Source organism: Sarcophilus harrisii, chromosome 2, assembly GCF_902635505.1.
Source record: "Sarcophilus harrisii chromosome 2, mSarHar1.11, whole genome shotgun sequence".
Taxonomy (NCBI): Eukaryota; Metazoa; Chordata; class Mammalia; order Dasyuromorphia; family Dasyuridae; genus Sarcophilus; species Sarcophilus harrisii.
Window position 1 is genome coordinate 614,701,843 of NC_045427.1, and position 21,614 is coordinate 614,723,456.

Genomic DNA, 21,614 nt, shown 5'->3' on the forward strand with positions numbered 1-21,614 from the left:
TAATAAGTCCTAGTGATTGACTGAAGTCTTTGGGAAGGAAGCCTTAGGAGATCGGCACCATTACTAGAGTCATCATGAACATTCCCCTTTTTCTTCCTCACCCTGCCTCCTTTCTTTCCCCCTTTCCCCCATCCCCAGACTTAGAGGACAAACAGCCAGAAACCCACACACTATAATTCAGCAGTCCCCCACTCCTGCAAGCCTTTTCCCAGACAACCTTCTACTCCGGGATTGCCAATGTTCCGCCAGTGGGGCCCCTTCTCTCTTACAGAACTCAGTCTTTTTTTAGTGGTTGATGGAGGGGACTTTTTAAAGAGCATTCAACTCATTGCATCAACGAGCTCATCTCTGGCCCCTGACAGCCCCCTGGCAGTCTGTCCCCTTAGCCCCCTATCCTGCATCCCAAGGGACAGCTCTATTCTTGGCAGCCCGAATCAAACCGACCAACTGCAGATCACGAAGGGGAGCACTGACAGACTCAGAATCACAGATTCTTGGAAGGTCTTGAAGTGTCACCTAATAATAGAGGCGAGAGCCGGGAAGGACCTCAGAGACCAGTCGGTAAACACTTAGGGAGCCCCTCCTATGGGCCAGGCACTAGGCAAAGTTCTGGGATGCAAAAAGGGGCAAAAGGTAGTCCCTGCCCGGGAAGATTCCCAATCGAGTAAGATGGCAAATATATACAAACAAGCCGCATCTGGGATTAATGGGAACGGCCAAGGGTTGGAAGACAGAGGTGGTTTTAAAGTTGGGAGCTCACAGGGAAATCTGAAGGATCTGCAGGCAGAATGGAGGAATCCAAGCAGAGAGGCAGACGGCCAGCCTGGCACTGAGGAGGATCTCCTCCAAGCCTCATCCTTCAAGCAACCCAAAAGGGAATCAGTGTCTCAGAGCAAGTTCCTAGAATAGACTCAAGGCCTGCTTCAGTCTGGACAGAGGGGGAGGCCTAAGGACAAGAGGCTAGAAATCCAGATTGCAGAGGTGACTGGAAGGTCAAGCAGAATCATCCCAAGGTGAGAGTCCACAAAATACTAGAATTGGAGGAAGATGTCGGAAGATTTTAGAATAGCTCAACAACTTTGCCTTTCTACAGGTTGGGGAGGACAAAGAGCCTGATGATCAGGATTCTGTGTAAGACTGGAACAGTCATTCCTGAAGGTTGGGAGGAGGAAAGACAACATTGGTAGAACTTGATTGTTGTCTGACATGTCCTCTCATTCAGCCCTACCACTTTTTTGTCCCTTCTTGTGTTCTCTCTCTTGGAAACGGCCCTGATCTTGAGAGTGGCCTGCATCAAGACCTAGGACAGTGACCAATGGGTAAGCTCATCTCATTCTCCTCTTTCTCCCCTTTCTGCTTTCCTTCTTCCTCCTCTTTCCTATCTCTCTTTCGTCTGTTGTCTCCTCCTTTCTCTTTGGTTTTCTCCTTTTCTCTATCTCCTGTCTCCCTCCTATCTTTCTCCCCTCTCTGCTACCTCTCTCCCTCCTCTTCTTTCTCTCTCCCCTTTCTGTCTTTTCCCCTTCTCTTCCTTCTCTCTTTCTATCTCCTCTCTTTGTCTGTCTGTCTCCCTCCTCTTCACCCTCTCTCTGGGTCTCTTTCTCCTTTTCTTCTTCTCTGCCTCCCATCCTCTCCCTCTCCCTCTCCTCTTCTTTCTTCCTTTCTTTCTCTCTCTCTCTCTTCCCTCTCCTTTCCCTCCTCTCTTTCTCTTCTCTTCTCTCCCTCTTCCCTCTCCTCTCTCTCTCTCTCTCTCTCTCTCTTTTCCTTCTCTCTCCTCCTCTTCTCTCTCTCTCTCTCTCTCTCTCTCTCTCTCTCTCTCTCTCTCTCTCTCTCTCTCTCTCCTCTCTCTCTGGTCCTGGTGCCTGTCATGACTCTTATTCCATCCCATTTCGCTTTTACGGATTGATATTTAGATTAAAGAGATAAACACAGCCAAAGAGCACTGAGGCCTGACAGACAGACGGGACTTCGAGCTGCCAATCACTGCACGTTGGCTTTTTCCTCCTCCTGGCGTTTTCCCTTTCCCTTTTCTTTTTTTTTTACCCCCTCTTTGCCCTTTCTCCTTAATTTATTTATAAAGATGAACTGATAAGATTGGAAAGGAACTAGGAATACAACCATCTCTCTTCCCCTCTTCAAAAACAAAAGGTGTGAATCTATTTGCCTTCTCCTTCTTGGCCAATTTAGAAACTGGTCTCAGATTATTTAACTATTTATGTTTAGCCCATCAGTCTATTTTGGCCTCCCTCTTCCCCTCCCCCTGCTGCAGATAAAGAATTCAATTTTCTTTTAAACGGTGGGGAAATTGGAAGAGATTTTGTTCTGTTTAAGCACAGCTGGAGTCTCCGGTCTCAAGGGGTTGGAGAACAATGAGATCAATTAAGATGCCAATGGAAGAGGGGGGAGATGGAGAGATGGAGAGAGGGAGAGAAAGGAAAAGCTGAAGCAGGTTGTAAAGGATTGTCTGAAAACAGTAGCTCCTGATGTTCTCTGGACAGAGGCCATAGTGGGCCACCGGTCTACTCTTTCTCTCCGATCCTATGTAACTGAGGAGTGTCCATGTCGTCTCTTGGGCCCACAGACATTAATTAGGAATTACTGTATAATTTCTATCAGTACAGACATATAATAATTGTTATTGTTGATAATTTCTATCATTATCAGACAATCATTGAGTCAAACCTAACCAACGCATGTAAACAGGGGGAGGGAAGAGTGAGCATGATGTCAAATCCCAGATACTGAAAATGGCTATCTGCTGGGCTCCCCAATGTGGTTGAACACACAGCCACCCAAGGCTGGAAACCTCAGTAGTAATATCAGCCTTTCAGGCTGACTCATCCCAAGTATCCCATGAGTTGTGTTTTTACCTCCACATTTCTCATATCTAAATCCTTCTCTTCACTCCAATGATCACCACCCTCACTCAGGGCTTATCATCTCTCACCTGGACTACTGCAAGAGCCTTCAAACTGTCTGTTCAAATCCATCCTCCACAGGATGGCAATATCACTCTCTGCTCTCACTCAATAAACTGCAATGGCTCACTATTACATCCAGGATTAATTTATAAACTCCTCTGTATCACTAAAAGCCCTTTAGAACGTGGCTCCATCTAAGCCTTCCACCTTATTATACATCTCTCCCCTTCAGGTACTTACGTCTAGCAGAACTTCCCTTCCTTAATATTCTTCGTACAATGCAATCCATTTCCATGCCTGGAAGATGCTCCCTGCTCATCTCTCTCTTTCAGAATCCCCTGAACCTTTCAAATCTCAGCTCATTGACACTTTCTATATCAAGCCTTTCCCGATACCCCTAGAGGCTAGATCTTGCTCCCAAATGATCTTGTCTTTTTTACATGTGGACATGTCTCCTCTCAACAGACTATAAGCTCTAAAGGCAGAGCCTGACTTTGTCTTTCTAGGTCCTAGCATAGGAAGTGATTCATAAATGTTTGATTGATTGGTTGATTCATTGATACCTGGATACACTGTGGCAGACAAACACTACCAGTGGAAGGAGAAAAGAAAGCTCCCATGAGAAATACTTCCCCAAGTACATAAACAACCTTTGAGAAACTGCAAGTTAGCTACAAAAATGAAGAGAAGGACCAGAAATGGCTTATGTCCAGAGGGTACTTTTCCTCAAAAGTTCAAAACTCTCCATAGGACTTTTCTCCCACCAGATATTGCAAGAAAAGGGTGAAGTGGGTGACTGTCTATTGACCTGCTAAGCAGACTTCTAAGACATGGGATGCAGGCTCCTGCCTTCTCGGGAAGATGCTTCTTTGTCCTTGAGACCAGGACATCCAGAACATCTCCTGAAGTGAGGGTCTCAGCTCCTCCACACTGTATGACTTCTTAGTTGAGATAATATTCAAGTACGGGAGACCGTGTGAAATAGAAGAAAGAGTACTGTCTGTGGACTCGGAGGAACTGGCTTTAATTCCTACCTTTGATACTTACTTTCTGGGTATGGAAAAGTCACTTCAGCTTTTTCACTTGTAAAATGGGGATATTATATTACATGATCCATGAGGTGCCTCCTGGCTCTTTAAGAAGCCCTTGATTTGGGGAGCAGGTTCCCCATTTTACTACTATCTCTCCTCCTTGAATCTGCCCCTATAATGGCCAAGAATGGCAGCAGAGGCAGTCTGGGGCAAACAGGGCTAAAATAGGAGACGTCTGGGACTGAGAAGGAGATGAATTATAGCAATATAAAGCAAACTCAGTCACAAGTGGAAAGGTCCCAGTTAAGTGAGACTGGGGCCTTAATTTCTCAACAGGAATCTTGAGGTATATAGGTTATAGGAAACTTTTAGAAAACATTCTCCTGGGGAAGAGAAGATTGGGCTCATTCTGCTTGGCTTAGAGGGAGACAAAGTAAGAGGAGATGGAGCAAAGTGGTAGAGCAGCAGATTTGGGCCCAATTCAAGGGAAAAGTTCCTAACAACCAGAGCTGTCCAAAACCAGGATGGACAGTCTGGGGAGGCAGACCCTTCCCCCTCTCTGAAAGTCTTGAAGCAAAGACCTGATGGGCATCTACTTGGATATATAGCAGTAGGGGTTCTGACACAGATATAAGTTGGACTGGATGGTCTCTGGATCACCTTCCCACTCCCATTCTATAATTCTGTAGCTTTCTTTGGTCATCCCAACCACAGTGAAATGGTTCAATGGACAGAGTACCACGTTGGAGTTCAAACATTTACTAGCTGTGTGACCTTAGGCAAGTCACTTTACCCACTTTGCCTAAAATGAGCTGGGGAAGGAAATGGCAAAGCTCTGCAGTACTGCTGCCGAGACAAGCCCAAACGAGGTCAAGAAGGGATAGAAAAGACTGAAAAATAACCAAATAACAACAACAAGACTAGGAAGTATCAGTGGCCAGCTCCAGCTGCCTGATCATCCCTGATCATCCATTCTGAACCCCAATAAAGCTTACATATATGTCTACACCACTCATTTGGTGTTACTAGCACTGGACAACACAAACTATTACGTTAAGTACTTTAAACAGCTTCTCCCATTGCCTTACACTAGAGCATAAGCTATTTGAAGACAGATGCTGAGTTATCATCCCAGAGTCCAGTTCCAAGCAGAGGCCTTTGGATATAGTGAGTGTTCAATATAGTTGAATATAGTGAGCTGAAATGTGGAAGGATGGCTGGCCAAGACCCTCGTACCCAGAGGCCTAGATTTGTCACCTCTCCCCATAGAAAGGGTCTTGATAATTGTATAAATATGTGTACATATATTGGATTTAACACACATTTTAACATGTCTAACAGATAGTGGATTACCTGCCATCTAGGGGAGGGGTGGGGAGAAGAGGAAAATTTGGAACACAAGGCTTTGCAAGGCTCAATGTTGAAAAATTGTCCATGCATATGTTTGGAAAATAAAAAAGCTTTAATAAAAAAGGGTCTTGAGGTAGGTTTCCCCTAGCACTGTGTGAGGTTGTCTATCCTGGAGAAAACAGTCATTGAGTTAGAGGTTCTAGCCCAGGAGCAGATCAACAAGGCATTTGGGGAGGGAGGGAGGCTGTCAGGGGAGACCAGGGAGCGTAGTTTTAAGCCATGGAGGGATCAGCTCATTTCTCTGATGAGAAGAGAACGGAGAGAGACCCAGACAAGGTCCCACCGCCCTGCGGGGACAGGTCAGGTTTGTTCTGTGTACCCTGGGTCTGGAAGTCATGGGAAGCCCCCGTTGCTCCTAGAGCCAATCCTCCTCGCAGTCTGACAATCGAAAGGGAAGGTGATTAGCATTTTAAATGCTAGGATATTGATGTTGCTGGTCCAGCTTGGAAGGGCCACGTTATTACTTTCCCCTTACCTCTCCACTGAGGCCTTAACTGGTGGAGTCTGGGGGTGGGAAGCAAAACAGTGTCCATCGATCTCCTTGTCCCAGCAAGCCCCTGAAAGGCGGAATCAATGAAGTAACAGGAAGGTGGGCCAGGCACGGGGAGACACAGAGACAGCATCGAGCCCACGAACGAGGGACCCACTGGAAGCTGCGAGCTGTGCAGGGTGTGCTCACCCGGCCTCTCATTCAGGGACTTATCAGGAGACACCAGGGGGATGAGGAAGAATCCTCACCAGGGGTTAATAACAAGGAAGAAAAGTAGAAGAGGTAAAGTTAGGTCAATTCTCCCAGATTCTGGAAAGGGCATCAAGTGTTCCCCCACAAAGTGGGCACAGATCTGGGAGCCAGGAGCAGCCCTGGAAAAGCAGTTACTTCTCTCTCTTGAGACTCCCTAGGAATTGGGGAAGGGATGAGCCATAGGAGAAAATGAGGAAAACTGGGCAGTTTTCAACATGGGATCGCAGAACTTAAAATTAGAAGCGCTTATCACAGTGCCTGGAACATAGTAGGTGCTTAATGATTTTATTGATTAGCCAAAGGGACCTTAGAGATATCTAATAGGACAGACTTCTTTTCCAGGGGAGAAAATGAGCTTAGAAAGAGAAATAACAAGTTTGAGGAATGAAGTATCAGGAAATTGGGTGGGAAGATAAAGAACAAAGACAGACGAAAAGATCTTGATTTATAAAAACACTCAAAGAAGCTCTTTTTGTGCCGTTAAAGAACTGGAAACTAAAGGGGTACCCCTCAATGAGCAAATGATGGTACATGAGCATAACTGAATGTTCCATTCTGTGCCGAAAGGATGGTCTTTTCACTCTTTAGGTGAAAGAATATTGTCTGAGAGGACATTTTTCAGAGCATCTCTCTCTCTTTCAAGGAACTTGGACATTATCCACATTTCTTTTTACTTATGACTTTCAGAGGGTCATATTTATCTCTTCTTCAGAACCTCACTTTCCTAATCTATGAAAAGGGACCAATACTTAACCACATGTGAAAAAACTACTCTAAATCTTAAGGGACATTCTCTCTCTCTCTCTCTCTCTCTCTCTCTCTCTCTCTCTCTCTCTGTCTCTCTTCTTGTGATTTATAATCATCACTTAGTTCAACCCAGATACCGTTCTTAAAATGACGCAGCTCCATCAAGTGGGGGAGGACTGAAGAACTTATGGTATTGGAATGTGATGGACTACTGTTGTACTATATGCAAATACAAGAGGGAAGCAGGTAGGTGGTACAGTGGATCAAGCACTGTTCATGGAGCTAGGGGGACCTGAATTCAAATCCAGCCTCAGACATTAACTAGTTGTGTGACCCTAGGCTAGTCACTTTAATCCCAATTGCCTTGAAAGAAAGGAAGGAAGGAAAGAAAGAAAGATGGAAGGAAGGAAGGAAGAAGGAAGAAAGGAAGGAAGAAAAATAATAGAAGAAGGTTTCAAAGAATTCCAGGAAGACTTGTAGGAACTGATACAAAGCAAAATGAGAACAAGGGATCAATTTATATAAAAACAATACTAAAAAGACAAATGACTTTGAGAGGCTTAAGAATTCTGATCAACACTTTGACCAATCACAACTTCAAAGATTTCATGATGAAACATGCTACTTGCTTCTTGACAGAGAAGTGATGGAACCAGTATGTGATTCTCACAGGCACAGACACAGACACAGACACAGACACAGACACAGACACAGACACACATACATACACACACACTCACACTCACACATGGCCAGGGAGGGATTTGTTTGCTCAATGATAAATGTTTGTAAAAGGGATCATTTATCTCTTTCTTTCTCAATAGGGGAGTGAGATGTAGGAGGGACAAAAGTCAAATATTTGCTGTCTGGAAAAAATTAAATTTTTAATATTAAATATTAAACTACAGCCCCCAGAACTAGTCATGATCCTCTGGCTGTGGCTTGATTTGGGCCAAATACAGAAGGACTCTTTCGCTCACTTCCAGCATTCTGGATGCTCCTACTCAGCCTCAAATCATACTCATTTTCTCATCCACTGCACCATCCTACTGACTCATTAGGGGCTTGCTCCTTATTTAAGCCTTCAAGTCCTTTTCAGGTTAAGTTACCCAGACACTCCTCTCCTTGCCCAACCCCGGATGCCTTTTCTGTCTCTTTAGTGGGGGAGATTCTGGGACTCCTCGAGATGACCCTTTCTCATGTTAAACAATAGAGCCCAAGAAAAAACCCCATTTTCTTCCAGACTTAGCAAGGGCACACCCGATAGCAAGCAGAAGTGGTAAAGGGCTGAGGGAGGGGGAAGCAAGGAGGAGAAAAACCAATCTCAGGAGATGGTGCCCCTGCTCTCAATGGATATTGAAATATTTTATTTTTTTCTTAATTTTTTTTCTGAAACAACTGGCCATGAAACCTTTTAATAACATCACAGAAAAGGTCAGGGAGAAGGAATTTCACAGTCCCTGAGCAAGCAGCTATAACTTCATCCCCGCTAGCTGCAAAAGAGACAGAAACACTTGGCCTTGCCCAAAATTAAGTGTGTGTGTGTGGGAGGAGCCCAGCAGGGCAGGGATGGGGAGTGGAGGGGGAAGAGTGGGCCAGGGAGGACGTGGGTGGGTCATGTTCCTGAAGATTTCGGACTCCCTCAGCAGGTTCCTTCTGTAGCTCTGACCCTGTGGCTCTGAGAGAGAGCAGGTAAGGGAAGGGGGAGTCACAAATTGACAGTTAGGGGAGCCTTGAGTGACGGCGTAGGATTATAAATTGAGCATAAATATCTTCTAGGTTTTCAATTGGAAAGAAACAAATATGTTCACTCTAATTGGGTTCTGGGAGTGCAAGGAGGTGATGGGGTCCGTGGGACAAGATCCAGAGCCAGCCTTAGACAGAAAAGGGGGTGTCTGCAAAGCTTCTGAACCAGCAGCGAGCAAGGATGACCCAAGGTTGCCTAAGGTGTGTCCTCCTTCAGCTTCCAGATGAAGAAAAAAGTAGGGGGAGGAACCCTTCAAAACTAATGTCATTTATACAGTGCTTTCAGGTTCTCAAAGCCCCGTATTTACCTTATCTTGTTTGATCCTCACAACAGAGTAAGGTAAGGTGAGACTGAGGGAGGCTGACTTGCCTGGCTTCACACAGTCAGTTAGATAATGTCTGAGGCAAGCTTCCTGATCCCCAAGTCCAACCCCCCAAGTCCAGTCCCCAAGGTAGATAGGTGACGCATTGGCAACCGTGTGAGACTTGGAGCCAGGAAGACTTGAGTTCAGAAGCTGCCTCTGATACTTATTGGGAATATTATTTAATTCCCAGCCTCAGTTTCCCCATCTGTCAAATGGGGATAATAGCACTTAGCTCCCACAGTTGTGGTGATTAAATGAATTAAAGCATGGGCAACTCTTAAAACATGATACAAATGATAGTATTATTATTACTAATACTAATATTGTACTAATATTATAAATACTATAAAAAGCATATCTTTATACTATAAATACTATATACTATATTAAAATATACTATTATAATACTATACTATAAATGTTAATAATATTATAACTATATACTTATACCATAAATAATATACACTATATTCTACTATAAAATACTATAGTATAATATTATAATACTATACCATACTATAAATACTATAAAAATTATATTTTCATAATATAAATACCATACTATACTATAATGCTTTTTTGGCTTTTTTTTTTAACTGAGGCAATTGGGGAATGTTAAGCTAGGAAGTGTTAAGTGTTTGAGGCCACATTTGAACTCAAGTCCTCCTGACTTCAGGGTTGGTGCTGTGCCACTTAGCTGCTCCTATACTATAAATACTAATGATACTATAATACGATACTATAAAATACTATATACTATAGTTTACTATAAAATACTGTAGTATAATACTATAATACTATACTATAAAAATTATAGTATAATATGATATTATAAAATACTGTAGTATAATACTATAATACTATACTATAAATACAGTAAAAAGTGTATCAATATCTGTCAGTCCTTCCATGGCCTCAGTTTTTCATGTTCTCCTTCTCCTCCCTCTCCTGACAGGTTCCAAGTTGCAGCAAAGAGAGGCCCTGAAGCCTGCAGAGTGATGTTGTGGTCCCCTGATGGTGAGGAGGCAGACCCTGGTACTACCTGCCAGGCCCCTCCCACTCCAGGGGCTCCATCGGGCTGCCTCCCCCAGGCAGGTACCAGATTCACAGGAGCCCCTGCATGTCACCCAGGTCCTCGCTGCGGGCGCTGCTGCCAGACACTTTCTGCACTCAGGGAACGCGCCACTGCCAGGCGGATGGGTGGAAGCAGGGCTGGAGGGAAGTGGTTTTCCATCCTTGGATTGAATGCACGAGGACACAGGAGGCAGAGTGAGGAGGGGAGGCAACACTGAGGAGATGTGACCCTTGCCTTGTGCAAGATGAAGGGCTGAGGGGTAACGACAGCCAGACGCGACTGCCTCAGTGGCCCCCTCCTGACTTTATTGTTTAATGACATCCAGAGCTAACCCTCCACATGCCCCTTCACCCTTAGTCCCTAGCACACAATGCCCGACACACAGTAAGTGCTTGTTGACTGACTGCCCAAGGCTGCCCCTGCAAGGGAAGAACTTGGGCTCAGCCTAACCCCAAGGGAATGGTCACAGAGGGTGAGCAGCACAGTGGGGACCGCTCAGGGTTCTGTCATTCTCACAGAGTGTTTGCCCGAAGGGGCATCTGGAGCTATCCAGGATCAGGAAAGACCTCCCTTATCCGGACTTCTCTGATGGTTAATCTTATCACTTTTCATTTCCAGAGGAACCATAGGCAAGAGGCTGATTTCCTCCAATGGAGCTGCTGCCTTCTTCAGCAAGTCTTGAAAAAAGAGAGGTGCGCGAAGCTGGGGAAGGGGCAGATGCTTTTCTGATAAAGTCTTAAAAGTCTGAAAGGTTCTGAGAGATCCCTGCTTTCACCCCTTAGTTTTACAGATGGGGAAACTGACACTTGGGAGCGAGTCTTGGTCCCACTGATAATTAGCCACATAACATTGAGAATGATTTTGTTTTCTTTTATATAAAGTGAGAAGGTTAGACTAGGGGATTTCTTTCAAAACTAATGATTCTAAGTGATTTCCTCCATTCCTTCCACTCTTTGGTCATCTCCTCTGTTCAGGTTAAGGGAAGAGATTTCTTTGGAACTGGCCCCAATGGTTGGTGATGGACGTCCTCTGTTCTGACTCAGTGAGCCTTCTCATTCACATTGAGCACACTCTGGCTCCTCTGGGGTTTATTCTGTCAATCCCTCTAGGAGATAGTTATCTCTATGCCTAGAGGCAGATTCTGGGCTCCTGAGCAACTAGAGGGGATACCTTAGGGCTGGCTAATGATTCTCTAGTGGTTAGCGTGCTAACAAATGAAAGTCGGTTCTTAACCTTAATAATCCGACTTTTCTACCTCAGTAGGGGATGAGAAATGGAATGATGATGATGATGATGATGATGATGATGAGACATGGTGTTTTAAGTTTACAGAGACATCTGTGTTTATGATTTCCTTTGTTCATCACCATAATCCTGTGAGGCAGATGTTTTTATTATCTCCATTTTACAGATGAGAAAACTCACTCTCTGAGTCTAGGGTCATAAAGTTAGTAAGTGGATGAAGTCAGATTCAGGAATTTTTGACTATTAAGGTCTATACTCTATCCACAATAACACATTGCTTCTATAGATAGAAAGGAAGACTGATTTGAGAAGAATTTAGTTGTTAATTCCACCCTTCAATATCTCTCCTAAGCTTTCTCATTCTCGCAATTCCTGCCCAGAGTGAGACAGTTAGTAAGTGTCTCAGGTCAGATTTGAACTTGGGAAGAGGAGTTTTCCTAATTCCGGGGCCTGCCCTTTAACCGCTGTGCTCCCCCACTGCCCAGATCTTCAACAACCGCCCATCAATCCTCATCACTTTGACTTTGTGCTTTGGGTGAGGAGAGTCCAGGGTGACAGCGAACAGACCCTGACATTTCATACAAATGTTCTCCTCTGTACCCATCCTTGCTTAATGAATCTTATCCATCCTTCTCCAGGTGCCTGGCACAAATCTCTGAACCTAATAATAAGCTAATAAGGCACCTAATAAGAGTTTATTGCTGTTATTCTTCTTCATAAGCTACAGTTGTCTTTCTCCAGGGGCCAACCTTCTTCTTCCATGGAAACTCTAGAATGCAGAGTTCTAGAACACTCAAGGATTTGACGTAAGACCCGTCCTTCCCAGCATGGGATAGTGTCACAGATTCACAGATTCTGAGAATTAGAATAGATCTCAGCAATCATCTCCGAGGCAGTAAAGAAAGAAGGAAGGACTCCTGACAGGAGTCAGGGGCTCCAGATTCAAATCTCACCTCTGTTGCTTACTAATAGAGAGATCTATCCATGTGGACATACACTAATCTCATCCCAAAGAAGTTCCTCAATGTCTCGAATGGAAAAGAGCAGCCCGGAGGTGGTTTGGCTCGCAGCCAGGTGGAGCACGATGGGGATCTCCCTCCGCCTTTCTCATCACTGAGCTCTTATGGATCATGTCAGCTGCTTTTACTGTCATGTCATTCCATTGGGTCACATTGAACTCGAACTCCACCAAACCCCTCAGGTCCTTTACACGTGGATCGTCACAGCCGTTCTGGGCAGTGAAATGGCTCTAACTCAATTACAGGATGCTCTAAAGCTCTTGGCGTCAAAATGGGGGCCTCCATTACTGACATAAATTGGACCTTGCTAAGATAATAAGCTACAAATAAAATGCCCGAGGAGAGCCCGAGCTCCTCATGCTGATGAAATCACAGGTCTGGACTGATGGAAAAATACTCAGATCACTAAAAAGTAAGGGCTCCACACGGCTGTCTTGGGATATCTGGGTGATGGCAAGACCCAAGGTTACAAGATGATTAAGACACTCGTTCCCTTTGCAAGTGTCTCCCAGGGGAACAGGCCCGTGTCAAGCGATCAGAACCTCTTAACCCATTGGAGGAAGTCCTCTGGCCACCTAAGTTCCTAAACTGAGTTATTCTGGTCTTCCCTTTTCCTTAGCCTTCACGCCCAATCAACGGCCGAGTCTTGTTGATTCTGCCATCATCATCTATGTCACATCTACCTGTCTCCTCCCCTCCCTCCCATCGTCACAATCCTAGGTTAGGACTTCATCACCATTCACTTGTACTCTGACAATAGCCTCCTAATTGGCCCTTCTGTAATCAGTCTCTCCCAGGCTCCTCTCGTCTTCATGCAGTTTCCACATTGTTATTCTGGAAGCACGAGTCTGACCGTATCCCTTGCATAAACATCAGTGCTTCCCAAACACCTCTGGGAAAACAATAAGAACTCTTCACTTTGACATTTAAAGTCCTTCCCCATCTGATCTTGGGTCACTACTCTTCTTGATGCACTTGCCATGACAGCCAAGTTGGCCGCTTACCTTTGCCCACATTATCGTATCCCACCTCCTGCCTAGGTGTCGTCCCCACACCTGGAAGGCGCTCTCTGCCTGCCTCCGAGCATCCCCGGCTCTTTCGTTGTCAGGTTCCATGGGGAGTCTATGCTCATCTCCACAATTGTCAGGACCCTTCCCCTCAGAATAAATGACTGATATAAGGCATTTCTCAGGTACTCGTTATATAGATTATATTCTGGTGGTGGGACACAACATATAAAGGGGAAGCCAGAATGGGAAAGGGACAAAAAAGGAGGGATGTGAGTGTGTGTGTGTGTGTGTGTGTGTGTGTGTGTGTGTTGTGTGTATGAGAATGTGCCCAATGGCACGGTTTGGAGATGTGCAGAAGGTGACATGGTTGTCTGGTTCTGGGCAAAGTGGGGTGAAAGCTCCCCTATTGGGACCTAGTGTCCCGGGGCAGAGGTTCTGATAGGTAGGATGCTCGAAGGACATGGGGAATCATTTGGAAATGTTCATCAAGTGACATGGTGGCCAAGCTTACCCTTCAGACTCTTTTTCCTATAAATGCTAATTTTCTGGTCCCTCCAAATGGATTGTAAGTTTCTTGAGAGCAGGGATTGTTTTTGCAGTTTTAATGCTTGTATCTAGCATCATTCCTGGCACATAGTAGGCCCTTAACACCTTTTTGCTTACCTGTCAGACTCTTTTTCCTATAGATACTTTGAACTTAATTTTCTGGGGCAACTGCTCCCCGCTCCCTCCAGGTGGATTGTAAGTTTCTTGAGAACAGGGACAGTTTTTGGAGTTTTTATCCTTAGTATCAAGCGCCATTCCTGGCACACAGTAGGCCCTTAACACCTTCTTACTTACCTGTCAGACTCTTTTTCATATAGATGCTTTGAACTTAATTTTCTGGGGGCAATTGCTTCCTGCTCCCTCCAGGTAGATTGTAAGTTTTTTGAGAAAAGGGACAGTTTTTGGAGTTTTTATCCTTGGAATCTAGCACCATTCCTGACACACAGTAGGCCCTTAAAACCCTCTTGCTAAACAAACGAACCAGTGAATACAATTTATTCTTCAGAGCTGAGCGTAGTCAGGAGTGCGCCAAGAGCCCTCCCTAGACTCTCTCCTACCACAGCGTTCCATATCGAGTCTGCAGGCCCTGGGTGCCATCCTGCCCAGGCTGATTTATGGCAGGGGCAAGCCTCAGTGAAGTCTGGCAGAGCCAGGGGGTGGGGGGAGGCGAAGCAGCCAATGGCAACCCCAGACTTATTGTTTCCCGTCTGACAGCCTGACTAGCTAAACATCTGTTTGAAATATTAATAACTGTCAGATGGGAAGCGCCCGGGGGCTCAATACAGTTTCACACCATCTGTCTGTAGAGTAAACACACTTATAAGTGTGGGACCCCATGAGCCAAAGAGGCGTTCTCCTGCCTCTGCTCAAGGGTGGGGGTAGGGAGTCTGGGAGAAGGTAAGGGGAACATTCGTGTGCACCTGAATTTGGGGGTCCAGGGAGAGAAGTGGAGGGGGCTTGTACAAGTCAGGAAAATGTAGGTCAGAGTCACTGCAAGGTCCCATATTTGGAGCTGCCAGGGACCTCAAGGATCCCACGTTCCAATTCCTTCAGTTTACAGATGAGGAAACTGAACCTAGAGATGGAGCCAAGGACATATGGGCTATGGTAGGAGAAGGAGACACAGTCTGGATGGCTTTAAGCCTCTCCCTTGCCTCTGTTTTCCTAGGAGCTATGTCCTTAGCCAAGGTGGGACACCTGTTCCAGAGGAGGCAGGTAATTTCCCAGGTATATCGGTGAAACTCCTCTCCCAATTGGGCAGATCCCCCCATCCCCTTCAGGTATAAGTTCACTCTGACTTTAGGAGTCTCCTCTTGGATCCTTGGATACCATTTGTTTGATTTTGTTCAGGGAAGCCTTGGTCTTTTGCACAGTCTCAGATGTTCTCCAGCAACCAATAGATATTAACTGAATACATAATCTAGGGAAGTGCTAATACCAGAGGCTGGAGCTGTCCAGGGATGCCCAAGGTGTCTGGATAAAATTCAGCCGAACTAGGCAACTAGATTGTGTGATGGACAGCAATGGTCCTAGAATCTGAAAGCCCTGGATTCAAATCCAGCCTGAGATCTTTACTAGTCATGCAACCTCTGGGTAAGCCATTTGCCTCAGTTTCCTCATTTGTAAAAAGAGGGATAATAAGAACTTTCTCCCAGAGTTTAAGAATAAAATTATATATTTATAAATATATATAATATAAAATATATTTATCTACAAATATAGATTTGTAGATCTTAAAGCATAATATAAATAAAAAATCATTATTAATTAATTATTAATATTAAATAACGTTAAATGTAGAATGTAGAGGAAATCACTGACTTTGGAAGAGGGGGGCAGCAGACTCACCAGAACGGTCAGGACTGTCGTCCCCACAGTTACATTCTCATACAGGCTGACGTTGTACAGCGGCTGGCTGAAGATGGGCCGGTTGTCATTCTCATTGATAAGGGTGATCTTCACCTTGGCATAGCCCACGTGGTCTGGCACGCTCTCATTGGCAAACATCTGGGCAGGGAGAAGAGGGAGAGGAGGGTGAGCGCCAGTGTACCCCCATCTCCATCCTCTGGCATTTTGCCACCGGGTGAGGGATATGTTAGCCCAAGGGGTCGGATCTCAGTTTCTATCTGCCTCTTTCTTGGGTCTCTCTGAACCTGCCTCATCTGGTCTCAAGAAGGGCGATGACTTATGGACATTCTTCCAACAGCTACTTTTGTGGCCTCTCTGGAAAGCCATTGGAGCTCCTGGCCCTGCCTGGAAGGACTGACGGTGGATTGGGCCAGTGTGAGTATGTGGGCACTTATGGCGTAGTCTGATAAGGACATATACTGATGGTTTGTGTTCCTCCTCATGATGGCTACCTTGTGCTTGGGGAGAGCTCTTGCAACTGAGGTTCTGACCTTGAGCAAAGCAAGGATGGGGGCTTGAGAAAGTGGGCACCTCTGTCTCTACTCGCTGATTGGTTAGGAGGGAAACAGGAATGGCGAGTTCTCCCTTAACCCTACATTGGGCCATGTGCTGATCGCTCTGCAGATACTCAAGTTCCTGCATGTGGAGTCTACTCTTGGAATCTCTGCGCTTTAAGTCCTTTCTAGCCTCACTTCCCTTTCTATTTTGAACATAAATCCCACTCTCTCAATCTCCCCTTCCCCTTCCAGGTAACCTCTGCCTCCATATTTTCCTATCTTATAATATCCCTCTGCACCCCTTCTTCCTCTTGTCTTTCCCAGGAGCGTGGGACACACAAGGAGAAATCATATTCACCCTGAACGAGTGCTAATGGTGGATAGTATCCAGATAGTGAGAGTTTTGGGGACTTAGAAAAGACCTTTTAGTTATTTTCTCAACTCATATTCCATAGTCAGCCACCTCCTATACAACCTATGCATGAAAATCAGATCCAGCTGCCTAACCTGCTATTTAACTTGATGTGTTGTCAGGGATTTGTCCACTGGGTAGTATTTTTCTGGGGTCGACCTGGAGCTGCTCTGGTTTCTAACTCCTGAATTCTAGTGATGGGCTGTTACCATTTACTCAGAAATAGGTTCCTCTCATGTCCATCCCTGTGAAGAAGCACCCATTGGCGTGGCTTTGCAGAAATTCTCCTGTTCCCCTTGGCATATTACCCTGTCCCAGTCTTTTCAACTGCTTAACTCAGGCCTGTTTCCACGGTAGGTCCTTGGAGATATTAGGGAGAGATGGAGTTCACTTATTCCTTTGCCTGAATCTGCCTCCCTGTCTCAACCCAAGGGGAAAGAAAAAGGAGAGGAGGATACTTACGTCAAAATCATAACGGGAAACAGTCTCGTAGTCCAGTGGCTGGGCCACCCGCATTCGGATGTCAGCCTTCCCTTGGATGGAAGTGGGGGAGACGATGAAGTGGTGGGAGTTGTTGCCCACCAGATAGACTTCAAACATGCTGTTGAGGCCCTGGAGAAATGTAAGGCAAAGGAATCCATGACATAGTGACACAGGTGACTGGGGTGCTGGGGCTACAGGGAGCATGGGCCTAGGCAGAAGAAATGTTGGGCAGGATGGAGCACAATGGTCAGTAGCTTGGTTGGAGATCAAAGAAACATATGTAGAGGGGGTAACAAGTTAGGAAGTAACAAGAGGCAAGATTGGGCTGGAGTAATCTTCTGTCTGTCTGTCTATCTATCTGTCTATCTGTCTGTCTATTCATCTTTTTTGTGGTGAGGCAATCTCTAGGATCACACAGGTAGTAAGTGTCAAGTATCTGAGACCAGAGAGGGTGCTCTGATCCCAAAGTCTATCTTTTTTTAAAATTAATTATAACTTTTTATTGACAGAACCCATGCCTGGGTAATTTTTTACAGCATTATCCCTTGCATTCACTTTTGTTCCAACTTTTCCCCTCCCTCCCTCCACCCCCTCTCCTAGATGGCAAGCAGTCTCATGCATGCTAAATATGTCACAGTATATCCTAGTATGGATATATGTGTGCAGAACTGAACAGTTCTCTTGTTGCACAGGAAGAATTGGATTCAGAAGGTAAAAATAACCCGGGAAGAAAAACAAAAATGCAAATAGTCCACATTCATTTCCCAGTGTTCCTTCTCGGGTGTAGCTGCTTCTGTCCATCCTTGATCAACTGAAACTGAGTTAGATCTTCTCTTTGTGGAAGAAATCCACTTCCATCAGAATACATTCTCATACAGTATCGTTGTTGACATGTATAATGATCTCCTGGTTCTGCTCATTTCACTTAGCATCAGTTCATGTCTCTCCAGGCCTCTCTGTATTCATCCTGCTGGTCATTTCTTACAGAATAATAATATTCCATAACATTCATATACCACAATTTACCCAACCATTCTCCAATTGCTGGGCATCCACTCAGTTTCCAGTTTCTAGCCACTACAAAGAGGGCTGCCACAAACATTTTTGCACATACAAGTCCCTTTCCCTTCTTTAGTATCTCTTTGGGGTATAAACCCCATAGAAACACTGCTGGATCAAAGGGTATGCACAGTTTGATAACTTTTTGGGCGTAATTCCAGATTGCTCTCCAGAATGGCTGGATGTGTTCACATTTCCACCAACAATGTATCAGTGTCCCTGTTTTCCCACATCCCCTCCAACATTCATCATTATTTTTTCCTGTCATTCTAGCCAGTCTGAGAGGTGCATAGTGGTATCTTAATTTACATTTCTCTGATTAATAATGACTTGGAGCATCTTTTCATATGGCTAGAAATAGTATCAATTTCATCATCTGAAAATTGCCTGTTCATATCTTTTGACCATTTATCAATTGGAGAATGGTTTGATTTCTTATAAATTAGAGTCAATTCTCTATATATTTTGGAAATGAGGCTTTTATCAGAACCTTTAACTGTGAAGATGTTTTCCCAGTTTGTTGCTTCCCTTCTAATCTTGTTTGCATTAGTTTTGTTTGTACAAAATATTTTTAATTTGATATAATCAAAATTTTCTATTTTGTGATCAATAATGATCTCTAGTTCTTCTTTGGTCACAAATTCCTTCCTCCTCCACAAGTCTGAGAGGCAAACTATTCTATGTTCCTCTAATTTATTTATAATCTTGTTCTTTATGCCTAAATCATGGACCCATTTTGATCTTATCTTGGTGTATGGTGTTAGGTGTGGATCCATGCCTAATTTGTGCCATACTAATTTCCAGTTTTCCCAGCAATTTTTGTCAAATAATGAGTTCTTATCCCAAAAGTTGTGATCTCCCAAAGTCTATCTTAATACATTCTGTTCTAAAATGGTTTAGGGGATGGGAATATTGACCTGGACTTTAAAAGGGAGGAAGGAAACCCTCACCTTGATCGTTTAACTTGGGTCTTAGGGTCTTTCCAATTGAGATTGGCTAAATTGTCATCAAATAGTAAGATGTCCTCTCCTCAGCTTGGCGATCCTAGGAAATGTAACTACATCTATTTGCTTGATGTCAATAACAAGAATACTAGTCATCAGTGGTAACACTTGTACATCACTCATCACAGGTATAGTGTACAACAGTATGGCTGTCTACCAGCATCCTTCTAAAAGAACGCCTCTGTGGCCAACGAGGAGCCCAGAGTCCTTTCCTGTGGGCTGTATGAGCTAAGTGAGGACCTTGACTCACGTGAGCTTCTTTGTGGTCAATTGGTAGACTGTTTTAACAGGAGGTTATACTGAATTTTTTGCTATTTTTCACACGTCAACATTCCATCTTCCCACACATCTCAGATCTTTGCCTGGTGGTCTCCTATAGCTGGAGCATTGTCCTTCCTCACAACACCTTCTGGTTTCCTTATGTCCATCTATACTTTGTGTCATTCAGTCATTTAAATCATGTTGGACTCTTTCTGATCCCATTTGGGATTTTTTTGACAGAGGTGCCAGAGTGGTTGACCATTTCTTTCTCCAGCTTATTGATGATGGAAACTGAAGCAAATGGGGTTCAGTGACTTGGCTGGATTCGACACCCCAGACCTTCTATTTACGAAGCCATCCAACATCCTCTTTTTATGCTAGCATGGTATGTAGAAACAACTCTGGATTCAGTTTTAGGAGAGCTGTTTCTTAATCTAGTTTCTGTTTTGTTAGAGGAGTGACTGTACAAAACATTGAACCTTTGTAAGCCTCAGTTTCTTCATCTCTAAAAGTGGGGATAAAGACACTTGTACCATAGATTTCTCAAAGGTTGTTGTGAGGAAACCATTTAGTGAATTTTAAAGCACTATGTACATTTTTGTTATTACTCTTATTATCAATGAATCGATGTTTGTTGAATCAAACTGTCAAATTGATCGGATATGCCATGTGGTATAGATGGTCTCCCTTGGTGTATGTCAAAGCTGAACTCCCTAGGACCTTCCTTGGGGACTTTCCTCCATGGCAGATGGTTGTGGCAGCCCTCACTTCTCTTAAATTCTCTTACTTAGCAGCCCTTCTTTTTCTCCCCCTCTTGGAGTGGGACCTGGTATAGACCACGTGGCATAGACCAAGCTCTCTGGTCCTAACAGGAGAATTTTCAATTTTACCCCTTATAGACTCCATCCTGTTAGGAGGGGATCAATTAAATGCCCGAAGGGTCACTAATAACTAAAGCTGTCAGAGCGTGACAGTTCTGAGCAGGTGACAGAGACAGAGAATCTCCCTCTCTCCCCTCTCGTGGACCTGAAGCCCAGCCCCTTCCTGGTGGTGCTTCCAGAGAGAGTGAGCTGTGGACAAGACACTCCCATACCTTTACCCCACAAGGATGGGAGATGCTCCAGGCCTCTGGAGACCCCTTTGCAGAGATAAGGGAGGGGGAGAGACTTGAGAGAAGATATTTTATTACCTGGTCCCCTTCCTGATCCTGTACTTCTTACTGGGTCTTTAAGTTACTTAGCACTGGCTCCAAGTGGGAATGAAATTAAAATGGTGAGAGGAGGAAGCAGACAGAGTCAAGACAGAGAGACAAGACAGGTCGACACGGGTTAGAGAGAGAAGATAGAGACAAGACACACAGAAAGACTAGATAAGGAGAAGACAGATAGAAAGACAAAAAAGAGAAACAGAGATAAGACAGAGACAAAACAGAGAGCCAGAGGGAAAAAAAACAGGACAGAGAAATAGAGACAAGATAAAGACAGAGACAGAGATAGAGAGACAAAGCAGAGAAACAAGGTAGAAACACAGAGAAATAGAGAGACAAGACAGAAAGGCTGAGACACAGAAAGAAACAAAGCAGAGACAGAAAGGCAAGACAGAGAGACAGAGAAACCAACAGAGAGACAAGACACAGAGAGAAAAAGAGACAAGAGAGAAACAAAGAAACAAGGCAGAGAAACAGAGAGACAGTCAAGTCAGAGAGACAAAAACAAAAGAGAGACAATACAAAGAGATAGAGAAAGAGACAAAACAGAGACAGATAAGTAAGGTAGAGAGACAGAGACATAGAGTCAAGTCAGAGAGAAAAACCAAGAGAGACAAGACACAGAGAGAAATAGAGACAAGAGAGAGACAAAGAAACAAGGCAGAGAAACACAGAGACAAAGTCAAGTCAAAGAGACAAAACCAAAAGAGAGACAAGATACAGAGAGAAATAGAGAGAGACAAGAGAGAGACAAAGAAACAAGGCAGAGAAATGGAGAGATAGAGAGACAGAGTCAACTCAGAGAGGCAAAGCCAACAGAGAGACAAGACAAAAAGACAGAGAAATAGAGAGAGACAGGACAGAGACAGAATCAGATAAATAGAACAGAGAGACAAGACAGAAACTCATGGGGAAAGCTTAAACAAGGA

At 44.4% G+C, this 21,614-nt stretch overlaps 1 protein-coding gene across 1 annotated transcript in view; it reads right to left on the minus strand.

Annotated features, from left to right (window-relative positions):
* The window catches only part of CDH23 (cadherin related 23), a 575,832-nt gene that overhangs the window by 199,010 nt on the left and 355,208 nt on the right, over positions 1-21,614 (minus strand). Inside the window, exons 12-13 of the mRNA XM_031956552.1 lie at positions 17,134-17,283; positions 15,703-15,861 (exon numbers count right to left, since the gene is read on the minus strand). Of these exons, the coding sequence (XP_031812412.1) occupies positions 15,703-15,861; positions 17,134-17,283 (309 nt within the window). The remainder of the gene's footprint in view (positions 1-15,702; positions 15,862-17,133; positions 17,284-21,614) is intronic.